This window comes from Anthonomus grandis, chromosome 2 (genome assembly GCF_022605725.1).
Source record: "Anthonomus grandis grandis chromosome 2, icAntGran1.3, whole genome shotgun sequence".
Lineage (NCBI taxonomy): Eukaryota > Metazoa > Arthropoda > Insecta > Coleoptera > Curculionidae > Anthonomus > Anthonomus grandis.
In genome coordinates this window covers 30,126,981-30,154,302 of record NC_065547.1, presented here as the reverse complement: position 1 = coordinate 30,154,302, position 27,322 = coordinate 30,126,981, and the positions used below count along the sequence as shown (strand labels likewise).

At 35.6% G+C, this 27,322-nt stretch overlaps 3 protein-coding genes across 4 annotated transcripts in view; all 3 read left to right on the top strand.

Moving 5' to 3' along the window:
- Positions 1 to 4,517, top strand: part of LOC126733538 (putative leucine-rich repeat-containing protein DDB_G0290503) — a 77,194-nt gene extending 72,677 nt beyond the window's left edge. The window contains exons 2-3 of one of the 2 annotated variants that reach the window (XM_050436873.1): positions 100 to 211; positions 4,427 to 4,517. In XM_050436873.1, the coding sequence (XP_050292830.1) occupies positions 100 to 177 (78 nt within the window). In that variant the 3' untranslated portion in view covers positions 178 to 211; positions 4,427 to 4,517. Of the gene's footprint in view, positions 1 to 99; positions 212 to 4,426 lie in introns of those variants that run through there. The other variant, XR_007659751.1, reaches the window with a different exon arrangement.
- On the top strand, positions 179 to 9,600 carry LOC126750143 (ras-related protein Rab-23-like). The gene is made up of 5 exons (XM_050459653.1): positions 179 to 211; positions 4,427 to 4,548; positions 8,642 to 8,804; positions 9,238 to 9,317; positions 9,372 to 9,600. Exons 1-5 carry the CDS (start codon positions 179 to 181, stop codon positions 9,598 to 9,600), a joined length of 627 nt encoding a protein of 208 aa, XP_050315610.1.
- Positions 9,601 to 9,611: 11 nt separating this feature from the next.
- On the top strand, positions 9,612 to 19,732 carry LOC126733542 (uncharacterized). The gene is made up of 2 exons (XM_050436876.1): positions 9,612 to 15,481; positions 16,476 to 19,732. Exons 1-2 carry the CDS (start codon positions 15,174 to 15,176, stop codon positions 17,221 to 17,223), a joined length of 1,056 nt encoding a protein of 351 aa, XP_050292833.1. The 5' UTR covers positions 9,612 to 15,173; the 3' UTR covers positions 17,224 to 19,732.
- Positions 19,733 to 27,322: the final 7,590 nt, after the last annotated feature.

Sequence of the window (27,322 nt, the reverse complement as noted above, 5' to 3'; positions counted from 1 at the left end):
TGGCACTTATTAGGTCACTGTCCCTGATGGTAACTACTTCTTCTCTCTTTCCTACACAGACGTTCACGATGTAATTGTAATATGTTTATATGTTTTCAGAGTCCCGATGGGCAGTACGCGGGTACCGCGAGGGGCAGGGCCATGAGTTCCGGTGCCCTTTTGGGGCACCGACTTTGACATGCGTGAGGAGGAGCTGGAGGTCGCCCTGAAGGTAAGATAACCACCATTTTGTTTGTATTTATGTCAATGAGAATAATAGTTGATGAACACCGACAGTGCAGTGTGCCTCAGACCCATGACATCATAAAACACTTTTAGGTTGTATTAAATATTATGGGCCTATAATTAATTCACTTTGGATATAAATTATAACGATTTTAAATGTAAGGTTATAAATTCGGGGCTCTCCGACCCATTGTATGTAATTTTTGAATTAGCCGCAAATGTGCTGCGAGTGTGGGTCAGGAGAAGATACAAACCCTTTTCATGCAATTGTTTGTGAAAATTAATTGGTAATAAATGTTTATCGATAAGAACCTTAAAAACGAAAGCTCTTGAATTACCAAAGGTCTCAAGATGTCTCTGTAAATCTTAAATAAGTACACTAGATTTTTAAATTTCATGTAAATTTTTAAATTTTAGGCAATGTTATGCCTTTTTATTGCCTATTTTGATAGATATTCGAGCACTACACACATTAACAATTAAGAGTGCAAAGTAAAAATACTTTAAAAGTCATTTAAATAATTCAGACAACATTCAGGGAGAGGCTTGGAAGATAGTAAATGACCTAAGAGGTAAACGGAGGAATATTGTGAAACTGAATATTGAACTTGATTAGCTAAATGGCTTCTATTGTATTGGTTCATATTCAGGGCTTTTTGAACTATATACAGTTTTTTAAATATAGGGCTGGACCAGATTCATTCTTTCTTTTGCCTACTGATCTACTTGAGCTTAACTCTGTATTGGTGGAGATAAAGAAGAAAAATACCTTTAATGAACCTAATGTATGGTTATTTTTCAATTTATCTGATAAGGCCCTGGAGATGCATCTGCAATTACAATTTTATTTCAGATTGAAACAGTGAAATAAATATCACCAATCCGAAAAGGGAAATAAAATTATACTAAATATCACCATCTTCGTACAGATTACTAATATCATTGCTCCAACCCTCTCAAAAATCATCGAGAAATCGTTTAAAAAGCGTCATATTCAATCGAAAAGCCAAATTATTAAGTCTGAGGAATTTGGGCTTTAAAGTGCCAAGGGAACATCAGGTTAAATGTTTTCGTCCCTTGAGTCCTTGTTTTTAACCTTGAGCAGTGCTGAGGCTGCTGTAACAGTGTTTTGGGACTCTGGCAAGGTATGTGACTATGTTGATCACGAAATGATTGTATCGATAAAATAATGAATGTATAAACGACTATGTCAGGCACTGCTGTCGAAATTTAAGCGGCATGATTTCAGGAGTTTGGCTTTTCAGTGGTTTGGGTCTCATTTGCATAATAGAGTGCAGAGTGTTTCTTTGAATGGTGTCTCTTCAAGAGAGTATCGTGTGATTCAGGGTGTTCCGTAAGGTTTAGTTCTTGGACCAGTTGTATTCCTCATTTATATTAATAACATGGCAAATCTTGGAATCCTAGGGATATTTATTAAGTTTGCATATGATACAATAACTTTGTAGCAGGACTTTGTTTTGCAAAAGAGAGCGATCCGACGTCTGAGCAATTTTATATTACAGATAGTTGTTTACTCATATAATCCAATCTGTCCTTCCCTATTTACATTAGAATTTTTTTGCCTGATTCAAAAGAACACAACAAATTGACATGAATATAGCAGTCGGCTAGGTAATGATTTGCTCTTGCCTATACCTGCAAGCACATTGATCCGAACATTTATACTTGATGGTAAAAAAGTTCTTGAACCATCTTCCAGTAGATTTCAAAGCTAGGCAACACTTCTGATCTGCTTGGCGTAGACAACTGACGCACAGACTCCATAAAAACCAATTCATTTGGAAATTTTAAATTTGAATTGGCCTTTGCCTTACTATATTTATTTGACTTAAGATTGGACAATCCATTCTTATTTCTGAGGTTGTAAACATGTTCCTCACATTTTGATAAGCTTTCTAGTTAGCAGGCGGCTGTTTTTTTTTATAATTAGATAGCAAAAAGTTTTTATATTTTTTCATTTTATTTAGTGTTTGTAAACCAAGGTGTTTTCGGCTTTGTTACCCTAACTGTGGTAAAAAGTGCATGTCTCAAAGATGAATGATGCATTAGATTCTACATAAAAATTTCTACCTTATCATTTAGTTCTGTAAAACTAAATACCTCACGCCAATTTACCGAAATAAGATCACAATTAAAAGCTAACTTATCCAAACTTTTATATCTTGCATATCTCTGTGTTGAACTCTACCAAATATTAAATGAAAATTTGAGAAAATTATGATATTATGATAGCCTATGCCTCTAAGCTGCTTTGCTTTCTTAACAATTTATAGTTTTTTTTTATCTGATCATTTATGAAAATTGGTGTGTTCTTATTGCTAAGACCTACGCTAACTAGGATAAGTTTTCCTTCGCCTGGATTTTAATACATTAGATTTGGTCTTTATTGTGATAATAGTCTTTAACCTTTTTTGTTGTTAATATTTTCAAACGCTTCGATTTCTGATTTTGGCACCTCCTAAAAATCGAAAAGGGAAACAATTTTTTTCCGTTTTTTTTCTTATCCTCTTTTTCAGTGATTAAGCTGGTAAAGACTTTTATCTTCTTAGTTTCCTCAAGTTTTTCTATTTTTTCCTTCAAAACTGTATTGTCCTTAATAAGATCATTCACTACATCTATTAAAGGTTTGTGATTCCTTTGTTGTATATGTTTTCCTATTGTGGTATATATTTTCTTCCTCATTCTTTTTACTAAGAAAATCTTCTGATCTCCTACCCTCCCGCATTTAATTTTGTAGATCCTTTAACAGCTCCTTAGGCTCTAGGTCACCGGATGAATGTCCTGATTATTTAGACCTATGTAGCGATCTTTGCTGTTGTGTTTTATGTAAAATTTTGAATTCCATATTATTCTCGCATACTGGACATACTGGATTTTAAAACGCTTGTGTTTTTATCAGTGTATAAAATATGGTATTGCGTACGTAATTTTCATCTCTAATTAGCTGGTTCATAAAAGGCAATTTTGTTAAGGTAACATTATCAAAACTTTAGAAAGTTATACGGAGTAACATAAATCACATTACATTATCGCAATCAGAGATACATGACAATTAAACATTCATCCAAGTATCACAATCGAACATTCATACCACTTAATCTTTCAATACACTTAAACAATCACCCAACTCAGCCCAACAATAACATCACCATAATGCATGTTTGGTGTCAATCAAAGATGCATCACAACTAAATATTTATCACAATTAAATGTTCAATACAATCAAAACTTATTCCTACTCAACTCAAATCAACTCAATCTAACCCAACCATCACAAACAAGCATTCATTACAATGAGAGATACATCTCAATTAAACATCCAACATAATCGAATGTCAATACAATCTTTCGTAACTTTCACAAAGAAAGATCCAGTACAATTAAACATTTACCTAACTCAGACCAACGCATTCCAATTCAACAATCACAATCATTCATAGACTTCAGAATTCATATATACATCACAATCAACATTCATTCAACACAATCAGACATGACTCACAAACAATCGTTCAACACGATCATTTGATATTGTGACGATATTGATAACGCCACGAATATATCAGCTTAGCTTCGACATTCCGGACTCATGCGGACACACCGCGCGCCATCTCTCGAGACTCGTAGAAGGCTAGCGAATTTTTCGGAACAATTATCTGGCTACTAGATAAGGAGTTCTCGCCGCTAGGAGGCCAATTCAAGTCAGAATATTGGCGGGACTTTTAAATTAAAATAAATATTTATAGTAGTGTGAATATGTGTAATAAATCAGTTGACTATTTTTCTGAATCTTGTGTATTAATTAATTCATACTGAGGGTAAAAACGCTACACAACCATCCCAACCACCAAAAGTTCTCAATAAACTAATTGAAAAGTGACAATCTGTCATGTTATCAGCCAATATGGTAACTTCCAGTTTACCATATTGGCTGATAACATCATTTTAACTTAAAGCATTCTACAATTCCGTAGGTGACAGACTGTCATACTTTCAAGTTGCCATATTAAGTTCAACTGACAAGATGATCGTTAACTTCAAGCCCGAATTTCTCTGAAAAACTTTACGGACATTTGAAAACTTTTGACGCCCGTTAGTTGTTCACGGATTAACCACCGACAACTACCAATTTAACTGCATTTGACAGTTATTTAATAGCCGATCTGTCATATCTTTCTAGGTGGTCATCGTGGGCAACGGCGGAGTGGGCAAGTCGAGCATGATCCAGCGTTACTGCAAGGGAACCTTCACCAAAGACTATAAAAAGACTATTGGAGTGGATTTTCTAGAAAGACAGATTGAGTAAGTATATTTAAACTTAAAAATCTCACACCATGATATTTCATTCTACTTACTTTAACCATAATTCAATTCAAAAGCCATTACGACTGCGGTAGCGCAGCTTATAACTTGGTTTTTGTTATCAATTTCTTTGGCATCTTGGTCGTAAAACGTTGGTATGTAAAATATTACATAAGCAGTCGCGGTTTTGAAGAATATAATGAATACATTGGGCACGCACAGTTAATAGTTATTAAGAGAGTGATTAAACATTTCTTAGGTGAAACACACATATAAATATTTAACGGTCTACACGAGTATAATTAAGAAGATAAATGAGCAAAAAGTGCGACGCCGTTGGCCCGATGCCTGCCGGACGATTATTCATTTTAATGCCACTTCCTTGATCATTTTTGCAAATCCAACCTACATTCCAAGCACCTGAAATAACTTATTTTGATGAACACCACCGAGCAGTGAGACGTCACGCCAGCCATATTATTTGTATGTAAATTTGATTACAAGTGCGAAGATTATGCTCATGAATATATAGAAGTTCAACCCAAGATCGAATAATGTTGACAAAATTGTCGGCAAGCACATATCATTACTGTCATTTTGGTATTTATTCAATTACGGCATAAAAACTCACTGAACGCCCTCTAGTTGTAAAGTCGAAAACCGTTACGAGATCTACTTTTAGGAAAACATTATTCCGAACTGGATACTTCTCCAAACGATTTCTTACAAGAATCTGCAATAACTTATTTTGATTTGACCCTTAAGATTCGTCACTGACCCTTAAGATCCGTCTACGGAGAAAGCAAATAATTTGAGCTTAACTAGATACAGTTCAACGCCTTGCATGCCTAAGCATAACCGGTTTCATGCAATCTGCCCCAATTAGAGCTGCTTGATGGGTAGTAATTAAATAGTACCTGATACAGTGGATTGTAAGGCTTTTGTGACCAAAATGTCATGCATAGAGCACTGGACTTGAATGAGCCTTTATAGCTAAACAAGATGACCCTCTGATATACAGACGCCTCCCTAATGAACAACTGCCAGTGCCGAGTTCTGTGGTGGGGAGCTATACACCAGAAGGGCAGACTCGCTGGGGAAGTACGGTACTGTCTTCCAGGCTGAAGTCTTCGCTGTATTGAAATTCGGATGGAAAATCCTTAATGGAGGATATCGCACTACTGTCGTATCAATCTTCTTGGATAGCAGAGCTGCCATTAAAGCAATTACAGCCGAAAAAGTGAACTTCAAGCTCATACTAGAGTGCATAAAAGTCCTGGAGGAAGTAGTGAAGCTATTTTGCAGGGTTTAGCTTGCCTGGGTGCCTGGAACAGAAATGAGAAACGGACTCCCTTGCTTGACTGTAATCTGCGAAACGGCCGGTAGGCCTCGAACCTACAATCGGTATAGCGAAATGTGTAGCTGTTGCATCGATAAAGAGTCGGTTGAGCGAGTGAACCCTACAGGGCTTTAGACAGGCACAAAGATGGTCCCTCCACCTATCTTACCAAACAACTATTGCGCTTAAGAACATGCGATATCCGAGATCCACGTTTAGGGTAAAAGTTACATTGAATTGTATTTATTTTTCCATACACCTTTTTATTCGGAAGCATGTTACATAAAAATAGATTTAAAATGAGCTAGTGCAGCGATTTTATGAAAAAAGGGCACGTTGAAGACTCTTGTAGTCTGTCAGCTGTCAGAACACAAATACTTTCCCTACATGTGTGCTATTGCTCTATGTCTTTATTAATAGGGTTCTATTGCTTCTCTTGCTTTCCATGTACAAACGTATGATTTGATTTTACGTTAACGGGATTATATAACAAAATGCCGAGCTTAGGGACTTGCTACAATCAGCGAATTTACATTGTCGTTATCTTCCGCAATGAACCTGCTCATGAGCAGCTTGATACTGCATTGAATGACACTTAAACCGGTTTAGTTAGCGATTGTCTGGCAAATTTGACGAATGCCTTTGCTACAAATCCAAATAATTAAGTTGTCTCAAATAGCTTGGAAGTATATAATGATCCTAATCAATTCTAATCTAAAATCATTGCGTTTTTTATGCGCAGTTGCATTGCAACATCGCTGATCTCGGGGTGGAGGCTTATCTAGAGAATCCATCTGGTATGAAATATTTAAAAGTGAATCTATGTAATTTAAGAGGTCTAAACACGAACATAAACACCGTCCATCAACATTTCCAAATCAACAGATCTAACAGTATTGTATCTGGTACAGATGGGCTCACTCTCAAAATGTTTTCCAATCTGCCAAATTGCACCTTAATACATCTAACAAACTTAATTAACAAGTCATTCCAAAATGGAGTCTTTCCTACCTGCCTTAAGACTGCAATAATTATTCCTTTGCATAAGGGAGGAGATAAACAACAAGCTTCAAACTATCGCCCAATCGCACTCCTTCCCACTTTATCAAAGATCATTGAACGATTGGTTAAAAAAAGGCTCTTATCGTTTCTGTTTAAATATAAAATTCTTACTCCTCACCAATTTAGATTTTTGAGTAACAAGTGCACAAATGATGCTATGTTTTCTCTCTTTAATAGTGTTTACACCAGTATAAATAATAATCATTCAACAGCAACAATTTTTTGTAATTTCTCCAAGGCTTTTGATTGGGTAAACCATAACATCTTAATTGACAAATTGAATCACTATGGGTTTAGAGGAACGCCCCTTGAGTGGTTTAAATCGTATCTCAGTTACAGAAATCAGCTTGTAAAGGTTGATACGACGAAGTCTTCTTGCAAACCAATAGAATGTGGGGTACCTTCAGGTTCAGTCCTGCGCCCTATTTTGTTTCTGATCTTTATAAATGACATGGCCAATCTTAACATCAGTGGCAAAATCTGTCTTTTTGCTGACGATACTAGCTTTACATGGAGCAATCCGGATGCTAGGGCACTACATGCTACTATTTCTAAAGACTTAATTACCATTAAATCGTGGTGCGATTCTAATCTTCTGTGCCTAAATGTCTCAAAAACTAAAGTCTTATCATATAAAACTACTATTCAACCCTTTGCACTTAACAACACCAGTTTGGACTTCGTTGAATCTGTGAAGTTCTTGGGACTTAATGTTGACTACTCCCTAAAATGGGACTTGCGTATTGATGCCTTATATAAAAAATTAAGTTCAGCATGTTTTGCCTTAAGATCAGTTTCCAGATAATTAAGTTTTCAAACATCAAGAACAGTTTATTATGCCCTTTTTAAGTCACATCTACGTTACGCCCTTCCATTCTGGGGTACATGCCTCAATTTGAGCGCATCTTTAAACTCCAAAAGAGAGCAGTTCGGTATCTGCTTGGACTTAATAGCAGAGCTCACTGTCAAGAAATCTTTAAAAAATATAAGATACTTACTCTTCCCTCTTTATTCATAATTGAATCTATTTGCTTAGTACGCAAACATAAGTCAGAAATGCCAAGTAGGCCGTCTCACAATTATTCACTTCGCAACGCAGTGCATCTTTATCTGCAAACCCCTCGGTCCGAGTTAGTAAAAAGCCCTATTCTATACAGAGCCAAAAAGATGCATAATCATTTGCCTTTGGAAATTAAATCAATTACTTCTTTTCCTCGATTACATAATGCTTTGAAGGCGTACTTTCTGGAAAAAGCCTTGTACGCAGTGGAGGATTTTTTTCTAAGATAACTTTTTGGGTATCACACACACACTGGCTCTTTTTATTTCTTAAAATAGACAATATATTAGTTTTTTCTTTTTTTTTTAGTAAATAAATTGCACTTTCATTCTGTATTTAGTCTGTAGAATTAACTCTCAAAGCACGTCTTTCCCAAATATTTCAACTTGCAGAAAATATTTACAGACGATTTCGTAGAACTGGCGCTACTCGTGATACTAGAGTAGGTTTGCCCTTTTCTGCCAGTCTATTACTCAACAAGAAAAAATCGAACAAATGAACCCAACTGATAATTCGATACTTTTGACATATCATATAGCGTTTCCAGCTAGCTGAACAAGGAAATAATGCCATAAACTCTAATTCTTCATAGGTATATCTATTATTTATCATATCAATGATTTTTTTCATAGAGTGGACGGTGAAGATGTGCGATTGATGCTCTGGGATACGGCCGGACAAGAAGAATTCGATGCCATTACAAAAGCGTATTATAGAGGCGCACAAGCGTGCGTGTTGGCCTTTTCTACCACTGATAGGGATTCGTTTGAGGCTGCACATTCATGGAAACTAAAGGTAAGCGACTTCGGCTAAGGGTAAAAAGTAAAAATGGTGGATTCTGGAGATTAAATGCCGAATTACGTATTTCACTGTAGTATTTTACTTTAGAGTATATATATGTTAGACCATCAGAATACGAGAGTATTTATAGAAGTAATGCGCATAAATCTGCGTGGAGACATAGAACATCGTACATTTTCTGCGTGCTCAACAACTTTCTTGGTTTTTATTTTAACCATATTTAAAAACCACATTATTACAACTCCGTTGTTTCAAATAAAGCCCATACGAATTGCTTTTATGTTCTCATCGGTCATCCATCGTGCAACCGTGGTTCCGGAACGATGCACCAGACTGTATTACATTAAAACATATATAATAAAGATCCCCAAAGTATAATTAGATTAATTACTCCTGTCTACAATATTTAAGTCCAACTTTTTTATAGGTAGAAAACGAATGTGGCGAAATCCCCACAGTGATAGTCCAGAATAAAATCGACCTTCTGGAACAGTCCGTAGTCAACCCGTAAGTTTTTTCGTTACAAAATTCCAGTGACAATGCAATAAAAAGAATTTTTAGAGAGGAGGCCGAGCTACTCGCAAGAGCGCTTGGCTGCAGGCTGGTGCGTACATCGGTTAAGGAAGACGTGAATGTGTCGGCCGTGTTCCGTCATCTTGCTCAGCGCTGTCTCGCCGAACTCAGGGATCCGCGAGAGGAGGAGTGCCCCAGTAATGGACATGGAGACTTTTTCTCGATACGTCAGCCCGCGATGCACCACAACGCCCTCAACATAAGTACGTATAACTAGTCGGCATTTTGAATTGACAACTTAAATGTCAAACTTATGAGTTGTCAGTGTTATAGTTTCTTTTCAGCATTCAGCGATTCAACAAATAACAAATTTGCCCTAGTTGGTAGATAGCTATAGCTCTTAATCTCTCAAAATGAAGGATTTGACTTGAATGGAATCGAATTTCTAGAACTTTCACCTATCAGATATCTTCAGCGATTTGTACTCTTCAATAATGAAATTTAATAGCTAACAGTAGGGTTTTCAGAAGGCCGGGACTACTCATGATACTGTTCACAGTTTTCTTAAGGATGTATATTTTGGATTGAATCAAGGAGGGTTGATGGCGGCGGTGTTCTATAATCTATCGAAGGCTTTCGATTGTGTATCACCGAATATTGCTGTTAAAGCTTGAGAGATATGGCTTTCGAAGCCTGGCTCTTTCATGGTTTCGATCTTATCTTGATTGCCTTTATCAACATGTTGTGTTCTCAGGAGGAGCAAAGTCCTCATCATTGGAAGTTAGCTGAAGTGTCCCAGAGGGCTCTGTTTTGGATCCTGTTTTGTTCCTGCTATACTTTGTATGTTCAAGTGAACAAGATCATTAATATACTTTAATATTAAAGTTACTAGTATTAATTACTTAGGTCAGTACTTAGCAGGTCATCTAGCTATAAGGTCTGATGATGCTTTATTAGCGAAACATGTCACCTGATTAATTAAAAAGACATTTTGAGACTGAGACTTGGAGTTTTCATTTTTTTCTCTAGTTACGTAGGTCTCTTTGAGATAATGGACGAGTTCTTTCAATTTTTTTTTCTATACTTAATTACTACTATAATAATAAAAATAAATAAATATAATAACCCCTTATTAATACTATACTTTATTACTACTTTACTTATTAATGATCTTGTTCAATTGAACATCGCTGGGTGCTTTACCCTTTTTGCCAACAATACTTAGATACTGTGGCAAGACATAAACATTGGGCGGCTGGAGTGAACCATAATTGATGACTTAATTATCATTGAAGAATGGTTCGACTGCAATCACTTTTTAATGGAAATCTCCTTCCTGGAGTGCCTGTGACTAGGTTCTTGAGAGTCCTGATTGACCGTGACCTGCGTTATGAGGAGCCTATCCTGGCTTTAAGTAGGAGACTCTCTTTGGGATGCTTTGCGGTGAGAACAGTTGGGGACGAATTGGGTCACCGATTGGCTAGAACTGTATAATTTTCTTTATTTGAGTTATATTTACGGTATGGTATACTGTGTGGGGTATGGCTAATCAAGGTCTTTTAAATATACTATTCACTATTCCAAAGTGAGTAGTTAAATTTATTGTAAATATTCCTCAAAGAGAGACCTACAGAACGGACCGGGACTGGGTTATAAATGGGAATTTTTTTGCATTTGAGTAATTATTTTACTTTTGAATATTAATTCTCTGTTACTTTTGAGTATTAATGCTCTATTATCGGAGCAATTTCGATAATTGCTGATATTCGATATTGGTGAAGTCCTATTAAAGACATACATGACAGATCTCCCTCCAAGATTTCCGAAAGGATGGCTTCGACAGAAATTACAAAAGTCTATGATTTCTGTGACTGAGCAATTACTAATATACAAACTAGTGCACCAAGAGTATTTGCATAAAAATTTTTACCTAGATGAAGACAAGAAATTAAAATCCGAATAGTTTGATCAGTGGTGTTCTGAGAATTAGAATTGAATTGTAAAAATTGAGAACTGTGACATAGACACTACCGCTCAAAAGTATTTGCCCACATATGACTGTTTTAAAGTTATAACTAAAAATAATAAACCCATCAGTTATTCTTATGAAACGGTTTATTTATAACAAAATGAATATAAACAATATTTGCCCGATTTAATACATTTTTCAATTAATTAAATTTAAGAAAATCAAATTTTGGGTTCCTCTACATGTCCGCCTCGATTTTTAATAACAGCTTCACGGAGTTTCGGTAGTCTTCTAATTAATTTGTCCAAAGTTTCCTGAGGTATCTTGTCTTGGATGATCCTCCACAAGTCTTCTTTTGATTTGGGGCATGATTTTCGCACTTGTCTATCTAGTTCATCCCACAGTAATTCGATAGGATTGAGGTCCGGTGATTGTGGGGGCCATACCATCACTTTCAGAAGATGTTGCCTTTGTAAGTTTTCCCCAATTATTCGAGTACCAGAAGGAAGTACATTGTCACTTAAAATTATTTTGTAGCCTTCTTTTCGAAGAATTCCCTCTATTCTAATTAGATCGCCCACTGCAGATCCTCCGAAACAACCCCACACCATCACCGAACCACCACCGTGTTTAACTGAGGCCACCGTACAGTTTTCAGCGACCCTTTCATTGGCATAACGGCGAACAAAAACTCACCTCTTCGTTCCAAAAACCTCGAATTTCGACTCGTCACTCCAGAGAACTCTCTTCCAGTCCTCAATGGTCCATTTTTTGTGTGATTGGGCTCACTTAAGTCTTTTCTTCTTATTAACATCCTTCAGTAGCGGTTTTGATACAGCTAAACGTCCTTTAAGACCAGCATTATAAAGTCGCCGTTTTACTGTCGAAACACTGACCGCTTTTTTACGCTCCTTGTTGATTTTTGCTGTGATTTTAGGGGCGGTAAGGCGTTATTCCGTTTGCTTGTAATTATAATATTTAAATCCTCCTTTGAACTTGTTGCCTTTGGCCTTCCCGATCGAGGTTTATTGCTAATAGTCCCTTCTCTGGTAAATTTCCTAACATTAAAATCGATAGTCCGCCTTGGAATTCCCAAATCCGTCGAAATTTGACGGTTAGTCTTTCCAGTCTTATGCAGTCCAATGATAATACCTTTTGTTTCTACCGATAACTCTTTTACTCTAGCCATTTTAAAGAATGTTGAAAAACCAGCAAAGAAACGGTGACAATCGTCAATAAGCAAGCGAAATTATTTACCAATATTCAATTCTTGAAGACTAAACACCTTTAAATGTTTCAAATTTCATCGGAAACGAGCTGTAAACAGATTAGTTTTTTAGAAAAAGTGCATATTTTCACTACATTGTTTGTTATTTGCAAAACTATTTTTAAATACTCAGTGTTTTTCAATGAACCATAGTTGATAGGTATGCTGTTTAAGCATATATGCAATTTACAAAAGAGATACAATCTAAATATAGGTATAAAGGTAAGATTTTTGTATCTAATTTAAAATATTAAAAAGAATACATGGTGGGCAAATACTTTTAGCGGTAGTGTATGTCCAAAATAGGACTGAATCTGTAATTATATCTTCGGAAATGATTGAACACATCCAAAATTCACCTCAACCTTAGAAAACACTTAGGTGTGTCATATTTGAAAAATTTACTTGTCCTCTGCTCTGTGTAGTTGCACAATCATTGGATGTTTGCACGCTTGTAAAATAATTTATTAACACATGATAAAAGAAAGTCGCAAAAAAATATACAAAAAGCTATAAAATTTATAAAAAACTTTAAATTAGAAGAAAGTCATGAGGCTGAAGAAAAAAAATGATCAGATGGTGAATGAACGACATAAAATGTTGTAACTAAAAAGCATGTACATACTTTCTAGTTTAGATAACAAAACAGAAATGACTTACTTGACAAGGGACCTATTATTTTTACAGATAATTTTTATGCGACTGTAGCTTTGGCACATGCTCTACTTGCCAGGAATACTCACTTAGTTGGTACTCTCTGATCAGATCGAAAAATTAATCCTAAGCAAGTTGTTGGCAAAAAGCTCAGGAAAGGAGAAACCGGGGCAGCTGAAAACAACTCAACAAGTGTAATTGTCCAAAAGTAGAAGGACAAAAGAGACGTGCTTACGTTATCCACAAAACACACTAATGAGTTAGTAACCATTAGGGCTGGCAATGATGAAAAATTCCGAAAACCTGCTGCCATTTTTTGACTACAACAAAAACATAAAGCCTACATTGATCTTTTTGCAGTGCTTTGGTAAATGCACATATTATGTATCAAGAAGTGGCGAATGAAAAACTGTCCATCACAAAGTTTAAGCAGGAGGTCGTAAACAGTCTCTTAGGTCTTGATATTAAGCAACCCAGGCAAAATGTGGTGGAGTTGGGAAAATGTTGTGGGATTTAGAAGAGAGTCAACATTCCTTGGAAGATGTTGGTAACAGACGACGTTATTTGTTATGAGAAGCTTCAAAGACAATCTGGACGATCCGAAGCTCAAAAAAAAGCTTCTCGAACAAAACTAAAGTGCCCGTCATGTGAAAAAGTTTTTTGCCTTGAATGCTTTATTCAGAGACATAACTGTACTAAATAATTTTTAAGTGTTTGAATTTGGGTGTATTTCGTTTATTTTTTTAGTTTTCTTGCTTTTATGTTGTATTTTAATCAATAAAGATGTTTATTTTCTATATATTTTGATTTTATGAATGACTTATTTTTGAGGCCATGAGGCTCCACTGTCGAATCTCAAATTCAAAAACCAAAACTAGCGTCAGACAGTCACAGCCTCGCTCTTTCAGTTTCATATAACTTATATAAGACGCCGATCAAGGCTTATGCGCCTGTAAGACACAATTGAGACACCACATATATGTCACGCGACTATTATTCAAAGTAATATGAGATACCACATTTATGTCCCACGGCAGTTAACGTGTTTTAAAGGCCCTGTATATTTTTGTCAATTATTTTCCACCTTCTCCGCTCATGTTGTATCTCTTCACATCTAACACTTAACAGGTTAATGGTAAACTAAATTCATATTTACGCCCAGCTACAAGTCTAGGCTACAATAGGGAATATACATTTTCTGAAATGATGTATCTGTTGATGATGTATCTGTTAATGATGCATTAATCATTCAAAACATGCAATTGTCGAATGATAATAATGTGTGAACATCATACAATATTAAAGTGTGTATTGAACGTCACTAAAATGCTACACAGAAGACTTTCTATTTATTTAAAATGTGTTCTTACCCCTTCGCTATGCAGGATGGGGTGAGACTTCTCTTTCGGGACATAGTCGTACTGAAGTGACCGTTTCAGACTGCTACTGCTTTTACACATTTTTACACCAGTCATTTTCAGCTCCAAGCTCGCAAGATTTTAGACGAACTTTACTAATTAAATATGGCTGCCACATACCACTCCCCTCGTGTTTTCCGTTAACTCAAGAACTCTAGATTAATAGGAATTTTTGCTCACAGCGCCTATTTCCGGTTGTAGCAACGACTTTTCCGACTGCCTCGAAGGGAATTCGATTTCCAGAATCGGGGTTTCCACCCTTTTTCCGCCAAAAGAACCAAGCTTCGATGCGAACACCATGATTGTTAAAACCAAACTTTTCTATAACTTTCCTTCTGACATATCGAGTTTATTAGCGGCCTCGGGAGACCGCTAACAAACGCTTAAAGCTCCTTAGGGTACAAACATAGTGGAACGACGAGGCTAGAGGCACAGCGACGAGGTAAGCGACGATATAAGCGACGTGGCAGGAGACATACACATAGTAAGGAGACAGAAGTCGCGATTAATTGCGACTCTTCAAATTCAATTTAGTCAAAACAATGTTTTCCGACAGTGAAGATGAAATTTTATTTGACAATGCCGCGCTTCGCGGACTTATTGTAATGGGAGGTTTAAACAGAACTTGCTCTGTACATCCCATTAATAAATCGCGCAAACGATTTGGGCAGTATCATACACTATTTTTTGAACTCAAGCAGCATCCGGACCGATTTTTCGAGTACTTGAGAATGGATATTGCTACTTTTAACTATATTTTAGAAAAAGTGTCTCCATGTCTACAAATGAATTGGACAAACTACAATAAACAACCCATTGGACCGGAAGAGAGGTTGGTTATTACTTTAAGGTAAGTTGAATGTATATTTTTGTACAAAAAAAAATAATTTTTATTAAGTATTACAACTAAACAGGTCAATTAACATAACATCTTAAACACTGGAAAAAATGAACAAAAATAAACTAAGTAGAAATATTCTTTTCGGTAAAAACATAAAACGAAAGATTTAGTAGGAGTTGGCGTTCTGATTGATCGGATAATCGAAAGGTTCGATTCCTTGATTCTGATTCATTTGATTAGTATAGCCATAAGCATATCTCTGAACCAGATCTTGAACGCCATTTCTAAAATGCAAAATGTTGTTATCCGTAATTTTTCTCACGTGTGGTAGTAGACTCTTAAAAAATGACAGATGATCATCTTCTTTGGTTTCATTTATGTTTGCCCTCTTTGTTCTAATGAACTCCAATTTCTGTTCCTCGATGGCCAATAAAGCGTCAACATTATCTTTTCTTTTACGGAGTCGGCCCTTTAAAACTGTTCGAGGTTCAGCAAAATGACTTGACGTGCCTGTAGATGAATCCTCAGTGTTTTCGGAAGCAACAGAAGCAGGTGTCAATGGCTCGACATTCACGGGATCTTGTACATCGTCTATTGTTTCCGTCTCCACTCTATCGTCATCAGAATTCAGATCGCACGTCCGTAGCAAGCGATTCATCCAAAGAATCTACCAAATTTCCCGTTGCTTGTCGAGGCCTAAATTGATCCTTTAAGAATAACAAACTTTTAAAATAGGGCCAGTGGGATTTAATTGCAATGTCCCCTGGATCACCAGACCGTGGAATGGGAAGTTTTTTCAGTTCTCTTCGGCAATAATCTCTTAAATTTTTCCATTTAGTTTGGGCCACCTTCACTGCAAAAAAATGGATTTCAGTTACGAATAAGCTATTTTTAACATTGATTTTTGTTTCAGAAGTGGTTCATTCTAGCATTAGTGTTAAAATAAAATAGAACACAGCCTAATCACTGACACTAACTAAAATTTTATTATTTTTTATTGCAGATATTGTGCTACAGGGGAATCTTTCAAAAGCCTATCATTCACTTTTCGCATGGGAGCTACAACAGTTGGATCAATTGTTAAAGAAACTGTTAACGCGGTATGGAATATATTACAGCCAATACACTTGCCAGTTCCAACACAGGATGATTTCATTAAAATCAGTGAAGATTACATGAAAATCTGGAATTTTCCCAATTGCTTAGGTGCATTGGATGGCAAGCACGTAAAAATTAAATGTCCCAGTCATTCAGGAAGCATGTTCTTTAATTATAAAAAATTCTTCTCGATCGTTCTTCAAGCAGTCTGTGATGCAAATTATCGCTTTACTGTCATAGAGGTGAGAGGATATGGACGACAATCCGATGGGGGTACTTTTCAAAGTTCGGCTTTCTCTAAATTACTTTCAAAGAAACAATTAAATGTACCAACTGAACAGTCTCTACCACATACGCAAATTCGAATGCCATTTGTTTTCATAGCCGATGAAGCATATCCACTACAAGAAAACTTGCTTAAACCCTATAGTAGACAAACTCTGAATCCTGAAAGGCAGTACTTTAACCAGCGATTATCTAGAGCTAGGAAGACAATTGAATGTTCATTTGATATAATATATGCAAAATGGAGAATATTATCGAAAGCCATAGAAACAAACGAACAACTCGCCGACATTACAATTAAGGCAAATTGTCTTTTACATAATATTATCATGGATAAAGAGGGTTTCGAACAGTGGCGAGGCGTATGAGTAGACAAGGTAGACACTGTCTACCCAAAATTATCCAGTTATTTGTCATTAATTTATCACGTAATTATTTCATATAATTGTTGAGCTAAAATTAAAAAAAAATTAACACAGAACGTAGTCGCTCTCCTTACTATTATTATATAGCATCTAAACATGATTAATCCGAAGGCCTGACGCACCAATTAAAATAAAAGTGCAGGGCTGACACCCAATTAATGTATACGAGACCCAGAAAGACACATTGATATTTGTCTTCCGAAATTTGGAGCATCTAATCGAACCAAATACGCATCAAGCAGGTGACAGAGGTCCGGTCGCATCAGTGTTTGCGAAATTTAACTCGCGGGAAAGACATTCGAGGTTTTGTCTATCAAAGTCGACCAGCTATTTTATTATGCTGTTGAGGGTTATTGTTTATGGATACGGTTGATCTGGTCGGCCGCAATACATCTTCAGTTTTGTTTTGTTTTGATGAATCTGATGAACGACTGTTCGATATTGGCAATTGTATTTTAGTTGTGTTTTTATTTGTCTTTAATTAATTTTAAAATAATGGATATTATGGATTTATAGGTAATGGTTATACCTACGTTGTGTTTTTTTGAAAGTAGTATTTATTTTTATCCATCTATCTCTTTATGCTAGTAGTAAATATTTTTTTCTTTTTTATATCACTACATAGTTTTTCTCTTTGAGTTAATATTTAATGCGCTTTCATTCTCTATTTCATTAAAGTGAATAATATTGAATACACATTTTTTTCTAATTAACAATTTTTATTGATTGTCTACCCGAAAAAAAGTTCACGCTTCGCCACTGGTTTCGAAAGGCATTTAAAATTGGTCACAGAAAGTCCTGCAAATAATAATTTTACAAGACCCAATTGGAATGCAAGAGGTCGGGTTCCCAATCAAGCAATTTTTATTCGTGACACATTTAAAGATTACCTAAATAATTTCCCTATTCAATATAAGTGACTCTGTATATAAAATAAAGGTATGTACTTAAAATTTACTTGCCTGTTATTCCACATTCTGTAGCTACTTGTGACCAAAGCTCATCTAATACATAACGGTTTCTATGATCTGGATGAGAAGCATTCCATAATGCACGCCTGTTGAACACGCAGGTTATTATGTTTACTTGCTCAGCCATTGCGTATATGCTGTACCAACAAACAACCTTTTCTAAACCAAAACATGCAAAAACCAATCAAAACCGTCCCGTATCAACGCGACAATAAATGCAAATTTTATCTCGACGCGCACCGCGTCGCTTTTCTCGTCGCCTAGTACCGCGTCGATCTCTTTACTATGTTTGGCTTCATTACAATACACGATGAAATAAAAGCCGCGTCGCTTACGTCGTCGCTGTGCCTCTAGCCTCGTCGTTCCACTATGTTTGTACCCTTATTCGTTCGAATCGCATACCTTTAAGACGCTTACTCGCTAAAATATGCCGTTAAGCTTGTGACAAATCACATGTCAAACGTCAGCAGCGTCAACTTCATTTGCAGTTAATAAATCTTTTGTTGGCAAAACTGAAAATGTTCAGAGTGACCAACACCAAAAGGACACAACCACCACAAAATATCCCCCCTATTACTAAGAAATAGAACTGGCACTGCATCTGGCTTAAGCCCCCGCCTTGAGCCATATTGCCTTTGTTCAGGCAGAAAATTTCTCTCACACACAACACAACTTTGGTATAAAGTATCAAAAGGCATTGTCATAAGCTTCGGATCGTTCACTTTTTTCAGCCACTCGTCAATCCAATACTTATGGTTTTTATTGGGAAAACGAAAATGACTGCCATCTTTATTGCAGCAACCCGGTACACAACATTTTTTTTTTAATTCTTTTTTCACCAGCAAAATATGGCTATTCTTTAACTCACAAAAAAACTGTAAATACACACAAAAAGTAACTTTCAATAAGCATTTAAATCCTTTAAAGAAAACACCACTCAATAATCTCGGTTAAAGCGAGTAAAAACGTACAATAACAAGACACGTAAACAAAGAAACTAATCAATATGGCGGACTGAGTGGCGAACTTACGACTTTACGATGACTATAGCGCTCCCTGGCGACTGACCGCATAAGTCTTTATTATTTCACGGGAATGCGCATTTAAGTGAAATTTCTAAAGGGGGATATTTTATGACAACCACTGGCGTAAAAATGGCGACTACCAGGAAGTGGTTATTTTTGATTATGGTGATCATTTATTTGCATTGGCAGTCTAGATATATTTATTAAGTTCGTGAGAGCAATTGATATGTATAAATGTATCTTGTGGAGCGATATACATGATATGCATTGCGTAACGATAAAGAATGCTCACCAGTATGAATTTGCTACCGAATTACCGTCTCCTGAGGAAACTCAGGGGACACGAAAGAAAGAAAAAAGAACATTTCAAACTAGAAAGAACGCTTTATTTCGTAAGAAAAGTACATCTGCACAGTAAGATCTTGTTTTTTTGATAAAAATTTTTTCTTCTTTCTTTTGCAGGTGCCTTTAGCCCTAGTCATTCATCCAAACATCATCACCATAACGGAACAATAGTTCTAAAGCCCCACAAGCACAAAAAGAAGAAGAACGTTATCAAGAACGCTTGTAGAATTTTCTAGAACTTTCCGTTCTGATTGGAATGTTCTAGAAAACTGCTGCTTCTTCCCCCTTTTCTCTCCCCCTTCTAATATTAAATATATGAAAAAAGACATTTATTCCTATCCAAAATTTAACATATTATGTATGGCTGTATTGGTAAAATAAGGTTAGTAATCCGCTATATAGTACTTTGTATATTTTGTAAAGAGTTGCCAAACGTTAACGTTAAATAGGCCGAACGGTAAAGTGCTAATACGGTTTTTAGTTTTAGTTCATGATTAATTATTATTGTTTTAACCTTTGTATTATATCGTGAATAAAGAGATTTTCATTGCCCATAAATATTGATTTTATTATTATCCCAGTAAAATTTCTGTCACCTTGACATACACAGATTCCAAGCGGTCTATTGGTAATTACCGTTCCTAAATGGTATTAAGATTAACCAAACACGTCCAAGCGGTTGTAAACCGTATTGAGATACGTGACGTCACCAATTAGCCCTTTACACGTCATCAAGCGGACACGATTGGTTTTATTATAAAGGGACTGTTCAAGGTCAACCAAGGGCTTAACCGCGGTTAAAACCGATAGATCGCTTGGAATCGGTTATAAAAATCGAAACATTCGTATGACACCTTGACATAAAAATTGAAAGATGAACATTTCAATGTCAACAAATGTCAAAATCAAAGGCGTCATCAATCAAAGGTGTTTTGAAGTGACATAATCGTTGATATTTTTATGACATCGGAGACAACCAAAGAGACGTGCGACTGGATAGAAATTTTTATCCTATTGTTGTTGCTCTCTTTAATCTGTATATATTGTATTTCGTTGTCTCTCTCTTCCTTTATAAAAGGTGAACTAAGGTGGCGCCACAATACTAATCTTTCGCAATGCTAAATGTATTTAATTATCAGAGCAGTCAAGAGAAAACATTCTTCCATCTCCGTCTAAATAAATGCAAAAATACGGGATAGCTTATATAATAATAATAATAATATTTCCTTTATTGCCAACAAAATCAAAATAAATTTGACAAAGCAACGTCAAGTAGAAATGGTGAATTCCCTAAAATAGATTCACGATGAATATTGCATATAATAAGAAACATGATACAATCAAATACATATAGAATAAAATGAGATAGACTAACAAACAGTAAAAGTTAAAACAGCAACTACAAAGTTAAAATTACAATATCAATAAATGAAGTTCAAAATATATAGAATATGTACATATGTGTAACAGGTTCACAGGTCTGGCACATCAAAATCTAAATTTAAAATCATAAAAGCACTTATCTAAAAGAAACTGACTAGTCGCTTTCCTAAATTTAACACTATTATTAATGGATTTTATTTCTGGTGGTAATAACCCATATGCTTTAACTGCCATATAATAAGGACCCCTTTCAAAAAACGCTGAACCATGGGCTGGTGCCCGAAGATCTTCCCTCCCCCTTGTGATTACTGCAATATCAGTGCCATAATGGTTACTGTTTACTGAAAAAAGGTGTGGGTGCCTTCTGACAAACATCACTAAGGACATAAAGTAGAATGAAGGCACAGTCATTATGTTCAGTGATTCAAAATGTGGTTTGCATGATGTTCCAGGGCGCAACCCCAGCATAGCTCTGATGATCCTTTTCTGAACTACAAAAATTTGAGGAGCCACAGAGGATGATCCCCAAAACATCACACTATAGGCAATCAATGACTGCACCCCTGCAAAATAAAACTGTTTTATGGAATTTACTGTTAATGAATATTTTAGTCTTCGCACTAATGCACAAAAGATATTTAGTTTAGATTGGAGCACCCTCACATGTTCCTCCCAGCCAAGAGCAGTGTCCAAGGTGACCCCTAAAAATTTAACTGTGTTTTCCACAGGCACTGATTTGCCTCGCATTTTCAAATAAACAGACTCTGTTAATTTGGGCTTTTTCTGAAATAGCATTAGACCAGTCTTTTCGCAGTTCAGAATTAACCCTGCCTCATCACACCAATCCTGCATTGTCCCCGCTGCACATGAGCACTCGTTAGCCAGGCTCCCAAAATCCTGCCCCACCACGACAGCCGATGTATCATCAGCATACTGGCAGAGGAGTCCCGCAGCCACCTCATCTGAAAGTGAATTCACATACAATAGAAACAGCACAGGACCGAGAATCGAGCCCTGAGGTACACCTTGCGAAACAATAACTGGCTTAGAATAATAATTTCTATTGTCCTTTGAGACACACACAATTTGTTTTCTTTCCTCCAGATAAGACCCCAGTAAAGCACCAGACAATCCTCTCAAACCATAGTGTTCCAATCTATGCAACAACATCCTATGATCAATGGTGTCAAAGGCCTTAGAAAGATCAAAAAAAAGCCCAGCCACCCTCCTGTTACAGTCAACATTGTTTATTATATGATTTATTGTTGTGAATATTGCCAATTGTGTTGATTGATTAGGTCTAAAGCCATACTGTTTATCAGAAAGTATATTATACTGATCTAAGAAGGTCATTAATCGGCTATATATAGCTCTTTCAAAAACCTTGGACAAGGAAGACAGAAGAGATACAGGTCTGTAATTCTCTAGTACCTGGGCATCTCCCTTTTTATGTACCGGTACAATTCTTGCAGCCTTAAGGGCAGAGGGAAATGTACCTGTTTGAAAACAAAGGTTTACTATGCTTGATATTGGTTTAGCTATAAATTTGGCTGAATGTTTCAAAATTATAGTTGGAATTTCATCTAGACCTACAGAAAATTTATTTGGCAAGTTGATTATGATACGAAAAATTTCCAAGCTATCTACAGGATCTAAAAATATGGTTTGAGTTATGGGGTTTTTTAAAGGTTTATGACTTGAAGGGTAGACAGTTGGGATATCAAATTGATTTATAAACAAATCCGCGATTGTTTGTGGATCTTCAGTTATATTTCCATTATGAGATATTTTAATTGTTTTATTGTTTTTTATGTTTTTATTGCACTCTTGATTAAAAAAGGTTCAAGCAACTTTTGTTTTATTATCAGAAATAGCAATTTTATTCATATTGTGGTTGGTTATTTCATTTATTGTGGTTTTATAATTTTGTAGATATTTGCGATAATTTTTCTTTTCAGTTTTAAATAATTGTTTATGCCTTTCACAATTTGTCATTTTTGACCATACATATAGATCTTTAATATACTTACCATAGTTTTTTATATTAGAATTAATCCAAGATTTGTCTTCTGTCTTTTTTTTTGGAAGTACAAAGAGGAAATGATTTATCAAAGTAGTAATAGAGTGTATTATAAAAACTTGCACATTTCCTGTTTGGATCGTTTATAGTTAGGATATCGTCCCATTTTTCCTCTTTGAGATAACCTACAAAACTTTGTATATTAGAAGGTGTAAAAAATCGTTTGTCATATCAATATGATAAGCCTTTGTAATAGGCTTATCATATTGATATGACATGATTTGCCCATAGTGATCTGAGACATGAGTTACAAAAATTTCAGATACTGACTGATCCAAATTACTAAAAATATTATCGAGCTGTGTACCTGAGTCAGGCCTAGTTACCCCATGAACTTGCGATTTAAGCCCAAAGCTCAGCATTAATTGTGATAGCAAAAAAGAATTTTCATTATTTACCAAAAAGTTTACATTAAAATCACCACAAATTATATAATGTTTCTTTGATGAGTATGTTACTGTCAAAAGATCATTTAGTTTAGACAAAAAAACTTCAAAATTACCATTTGGAGATCTATAGATACATATAATTATAAAAAACTTATCCTTAATTAAGACCTGTGAACCTGTGTACTCAAAATCTTTTTCTACAATATTTATTTCCGTTTGAATTTTGCTTATGTTTAAGACAGGAGATAATTTATTTCTAATAAAAATTGCAGTTCCTCCTCCCCTAGACTCAGTCCTTGAAGAGTAATTTAGCATCAAATAATTATTTAGGCTAAACAGTTCCATAAAGTTATGCTGGAGCCAGTGTTCAGAAATACAAAATAAATCTGGCTTTACCTCATCTAACATCACCTCAACTTCCAGTACTTTATTATTTATACTTTGGGTATTTAAATGCATAACTTTTAATGTAGATATAGGGGTATTTGAGCCCCCATTTTTTTTTTTATTGAGGGTCCACTTGATTTATTTGTGGCACCCTCCTCTTCATAAAAAATCTCGATATAATGGCTCCATTCGGCCAGATCTCCTTATTCCATGCCTTTTTAAAGTTATCTTGATTTATTGTGACTTTCATTGATGTATAAATACCTGGGTGTTTTGACTGTACTGGTTCGCAAACCACCTCGGGAAATTTATCTATTAAGATGGTTTTTAAATCCTCTGGCTTAGTATTTGGGGCAAGTCTGGTAACATGCAATGCCGCGTATTGGGGTATTGTTTTTATGGCATGGCTTGTGTCCAATTCTCTACTATTTCTAATTATAATTAAGTACGGCAACAGTGCAATCCTTGCTCAACATGAACACGTGAATTTCAATATGGCTGAATAGTTGTTGCTGATTAATTTTGTTTTGTTTTACATCATTAGTTGAGATTTTGGACGAGTGCTTAAATTTTACGTATTTTATTACCTACGGGATTTAGGTGAACTTGGTTACAGTACTTAGTAGTTGTAGTTTTTTGTAGGATACAGATTTTAGTGTTTTGACTTGTGTTAGGAACAGAGATATGTTTATTAAGGTAATTGTCAAGGCTGTAGTTAAAATAGGTATTCCATGGAGTGTTACACCAAAGGATATATTTTTTGGAATATTATTATAGTACTGTGATAATTAAAATCTTTCTATATTTTAATTGGATTTATGTATATGAATGTTACTGTTACCGTCTTAAATTATAAATTATGAAAATAATTAAGAAAATGCATGCACATCTTATAGTTATACCAAATACTGAAAATACATCACAAAACGTTTCAGAATTATATTTAGTTTATTTAGTTTCCCAATTTAAATGTTATTAAATTGCATTGTTTTAATTAAAGTCTGCCATCGTTCTGAGCAATTAAAAACATATCAATAACTTTTTATTTAATTTAATTAAAATTAGCCGTTCAGTCTTAGAACATAATTATGATGTTCTGACTTCTGAGACATAACGACTGATTTTAATTAAAATAATTCATTAAATGCTTAATAGCCGAGGTTTGAATTATGGCGGCAAACACTATCTGCGCCATCTACGTTCACCTTTCACGAAGAGACTGAAGAGAGATAAAGAAAATAATCGGATATTTTATTAGCGCACAGTTGCGCGTCTCTTTGGTTGTCTCTGATGACATTGTCAAATTCAAAATACAGGACGAGCATATGCTATACACTTATAAGCTCATACTGCTAACATTGCGACAAGAATGAAGCTAACATAGTGAGATATATATATTAGAGGACCATGGTATAACGCATAAGTCTATCTCTATAATAGTTATATATTATAGTTGGAATTATATTGCTTCGTTCTCTAGATTTCGTTTACTATGTAGTATTGCCTTAAGGTACTCTCTGCAGCACATGTTTAACGAAGTTATATCCGTCCCTGGTCTCATTTGTTGCTATGTAGCGCAGGCCATGTGTACTTAAGGGACTTCTGACCATAACCTCATAAAGTTATGTATGCTCGACGTAGTATCACTTACATTTGATGATTGACTTTGCTACTGAACACATTGGAATTTCCTGTGTTTTAACTGCTTCCTCCGCGAAATCTTGGTGTTTGTTTTATCTTGGTTTTGATGGAATAAAATAAGCAATAAGAAATGGCATGGCGACGATCGATGATGGTGACGAAGGTGGGTGGTGGCAAGGAACGAAAGAAAATCGATAATCTAATGACAATTATGACAGAAGTTGGCCCTCGATGCGGTCTAACCGAACTAAATTTGTTAGGTTAAGTTTTAGAACTTGATGATCAGGTTAGGCTACCTTTCGAACACTCTTTTAATATTCATTTCTCTATGGTCTGGTGCAAGCGATATACCCAAGCGTAAAGTTTACAAATCGCCAAAAACTAGGCAATCAGCAATACACGGTTGAAAATTTTTATTTAAAATCAGTCATTTTTATCGAGTGATCGTGCCGAGTCATGAATTTGGAATCCCTGTGAAGATTTCGTCTTTTTAAAAAGTCAAATGTCATACGATTTCTTAACATTTTATGGCCTGTTGCTATAGACCGCGCCTATGTTTTTAAAAAGTCTGGGTGTTTTTTGTCCGCTATCATTGCAATTTTAAACCGTAACTCAAAGTTACTCACTTTAAATTTCTAAAGTTAATTTTTCTGACAAAAAAAATCCAAATTTACACATTAAGTTGACTAATATATTTTGAGCTTTTTGTTTTGTCGACATGTCTCCAAAATCAGCAACCAATTGAATCTAAAAACAAAATTCCAAAGCCAGAATCTCGTACCGAAGCAGTCAGCAACTAAATTCTAGTTAACCAAGCTATATCTGCAGCCAGCAATCAAACTTTATAATTGGTTAGCCTTAAAAGGTCGAGTTTGCTGCAAAGCTTAGGTTAGTTAATGATATTTTGAAATAGCCGACGGCACTATGTTCAAATCCGAGTATTTACGATGCGACCGGGTGATCTTAGGTTCGAATCATGACATGAGCATGGTTGCTGAAAGTAACGTGAAGTCAAGGTAGGAAGGAAGAATAATTTTAAATATAGTTTGTTGTGCAAAGTCAGCAACTATAATTTTATCGAAGCTTCTCCTTCGTTATTTTATTCTTGTGTCCCATTATGAAACCGTTAATAACTTACATTGGCATTTTAATCAGCAATAAAATTCAGTTCCTCTAAATTTAACCATCACGTCAGCAATTAGAAAGGGCGCATAATTTTAACTGATTCATTAATAATTTGAAATCGCAACAGGTTCTTCTGTTCAAAGCTAAGTAGTGTCATAAAAACTCCGATTATCATAATCAGGAATTATTTTCAATTGAACCTGAAAGTCGATCCAATACTTTAAAGTCAGCAAATGTGATCATAAATTACGTTTGGAAATTTTAATCAGAAACAAAATTATTGAATTAAATTTTTTACATGACTAAAAACTCCGTCACTAGCCGGATTTTGAGAGACAGGCAGAGGGCCAAAATATATTCTGCTAGGTTCTTTATCTCCGGAGCAGACTCTTTACTGATGCGACAGCTGTAAAGTCTTTTTAAAGTACTTCCCTTCAGAAGAAGAGAACATTCCTGTATGACCTGCGCCTAGATTTTAGACTGGCCAGTGTCACCGGCGTAATACTCTATTAGCCTGTAGTACTCACAGGTAGCCTGTTCGCAGTCCGTACGGCCTCGAATTGTATTGTAAGATCCAGGAGCTGAAGGTTCAACATAGTTTGAGGACCTCTAGTTGCTCTCATTTGCATAAATCTTGTAGCAGGGTTTCTCCTGTGTACACACATTACTTTACGGTAACACAAATAAATCCCTTTA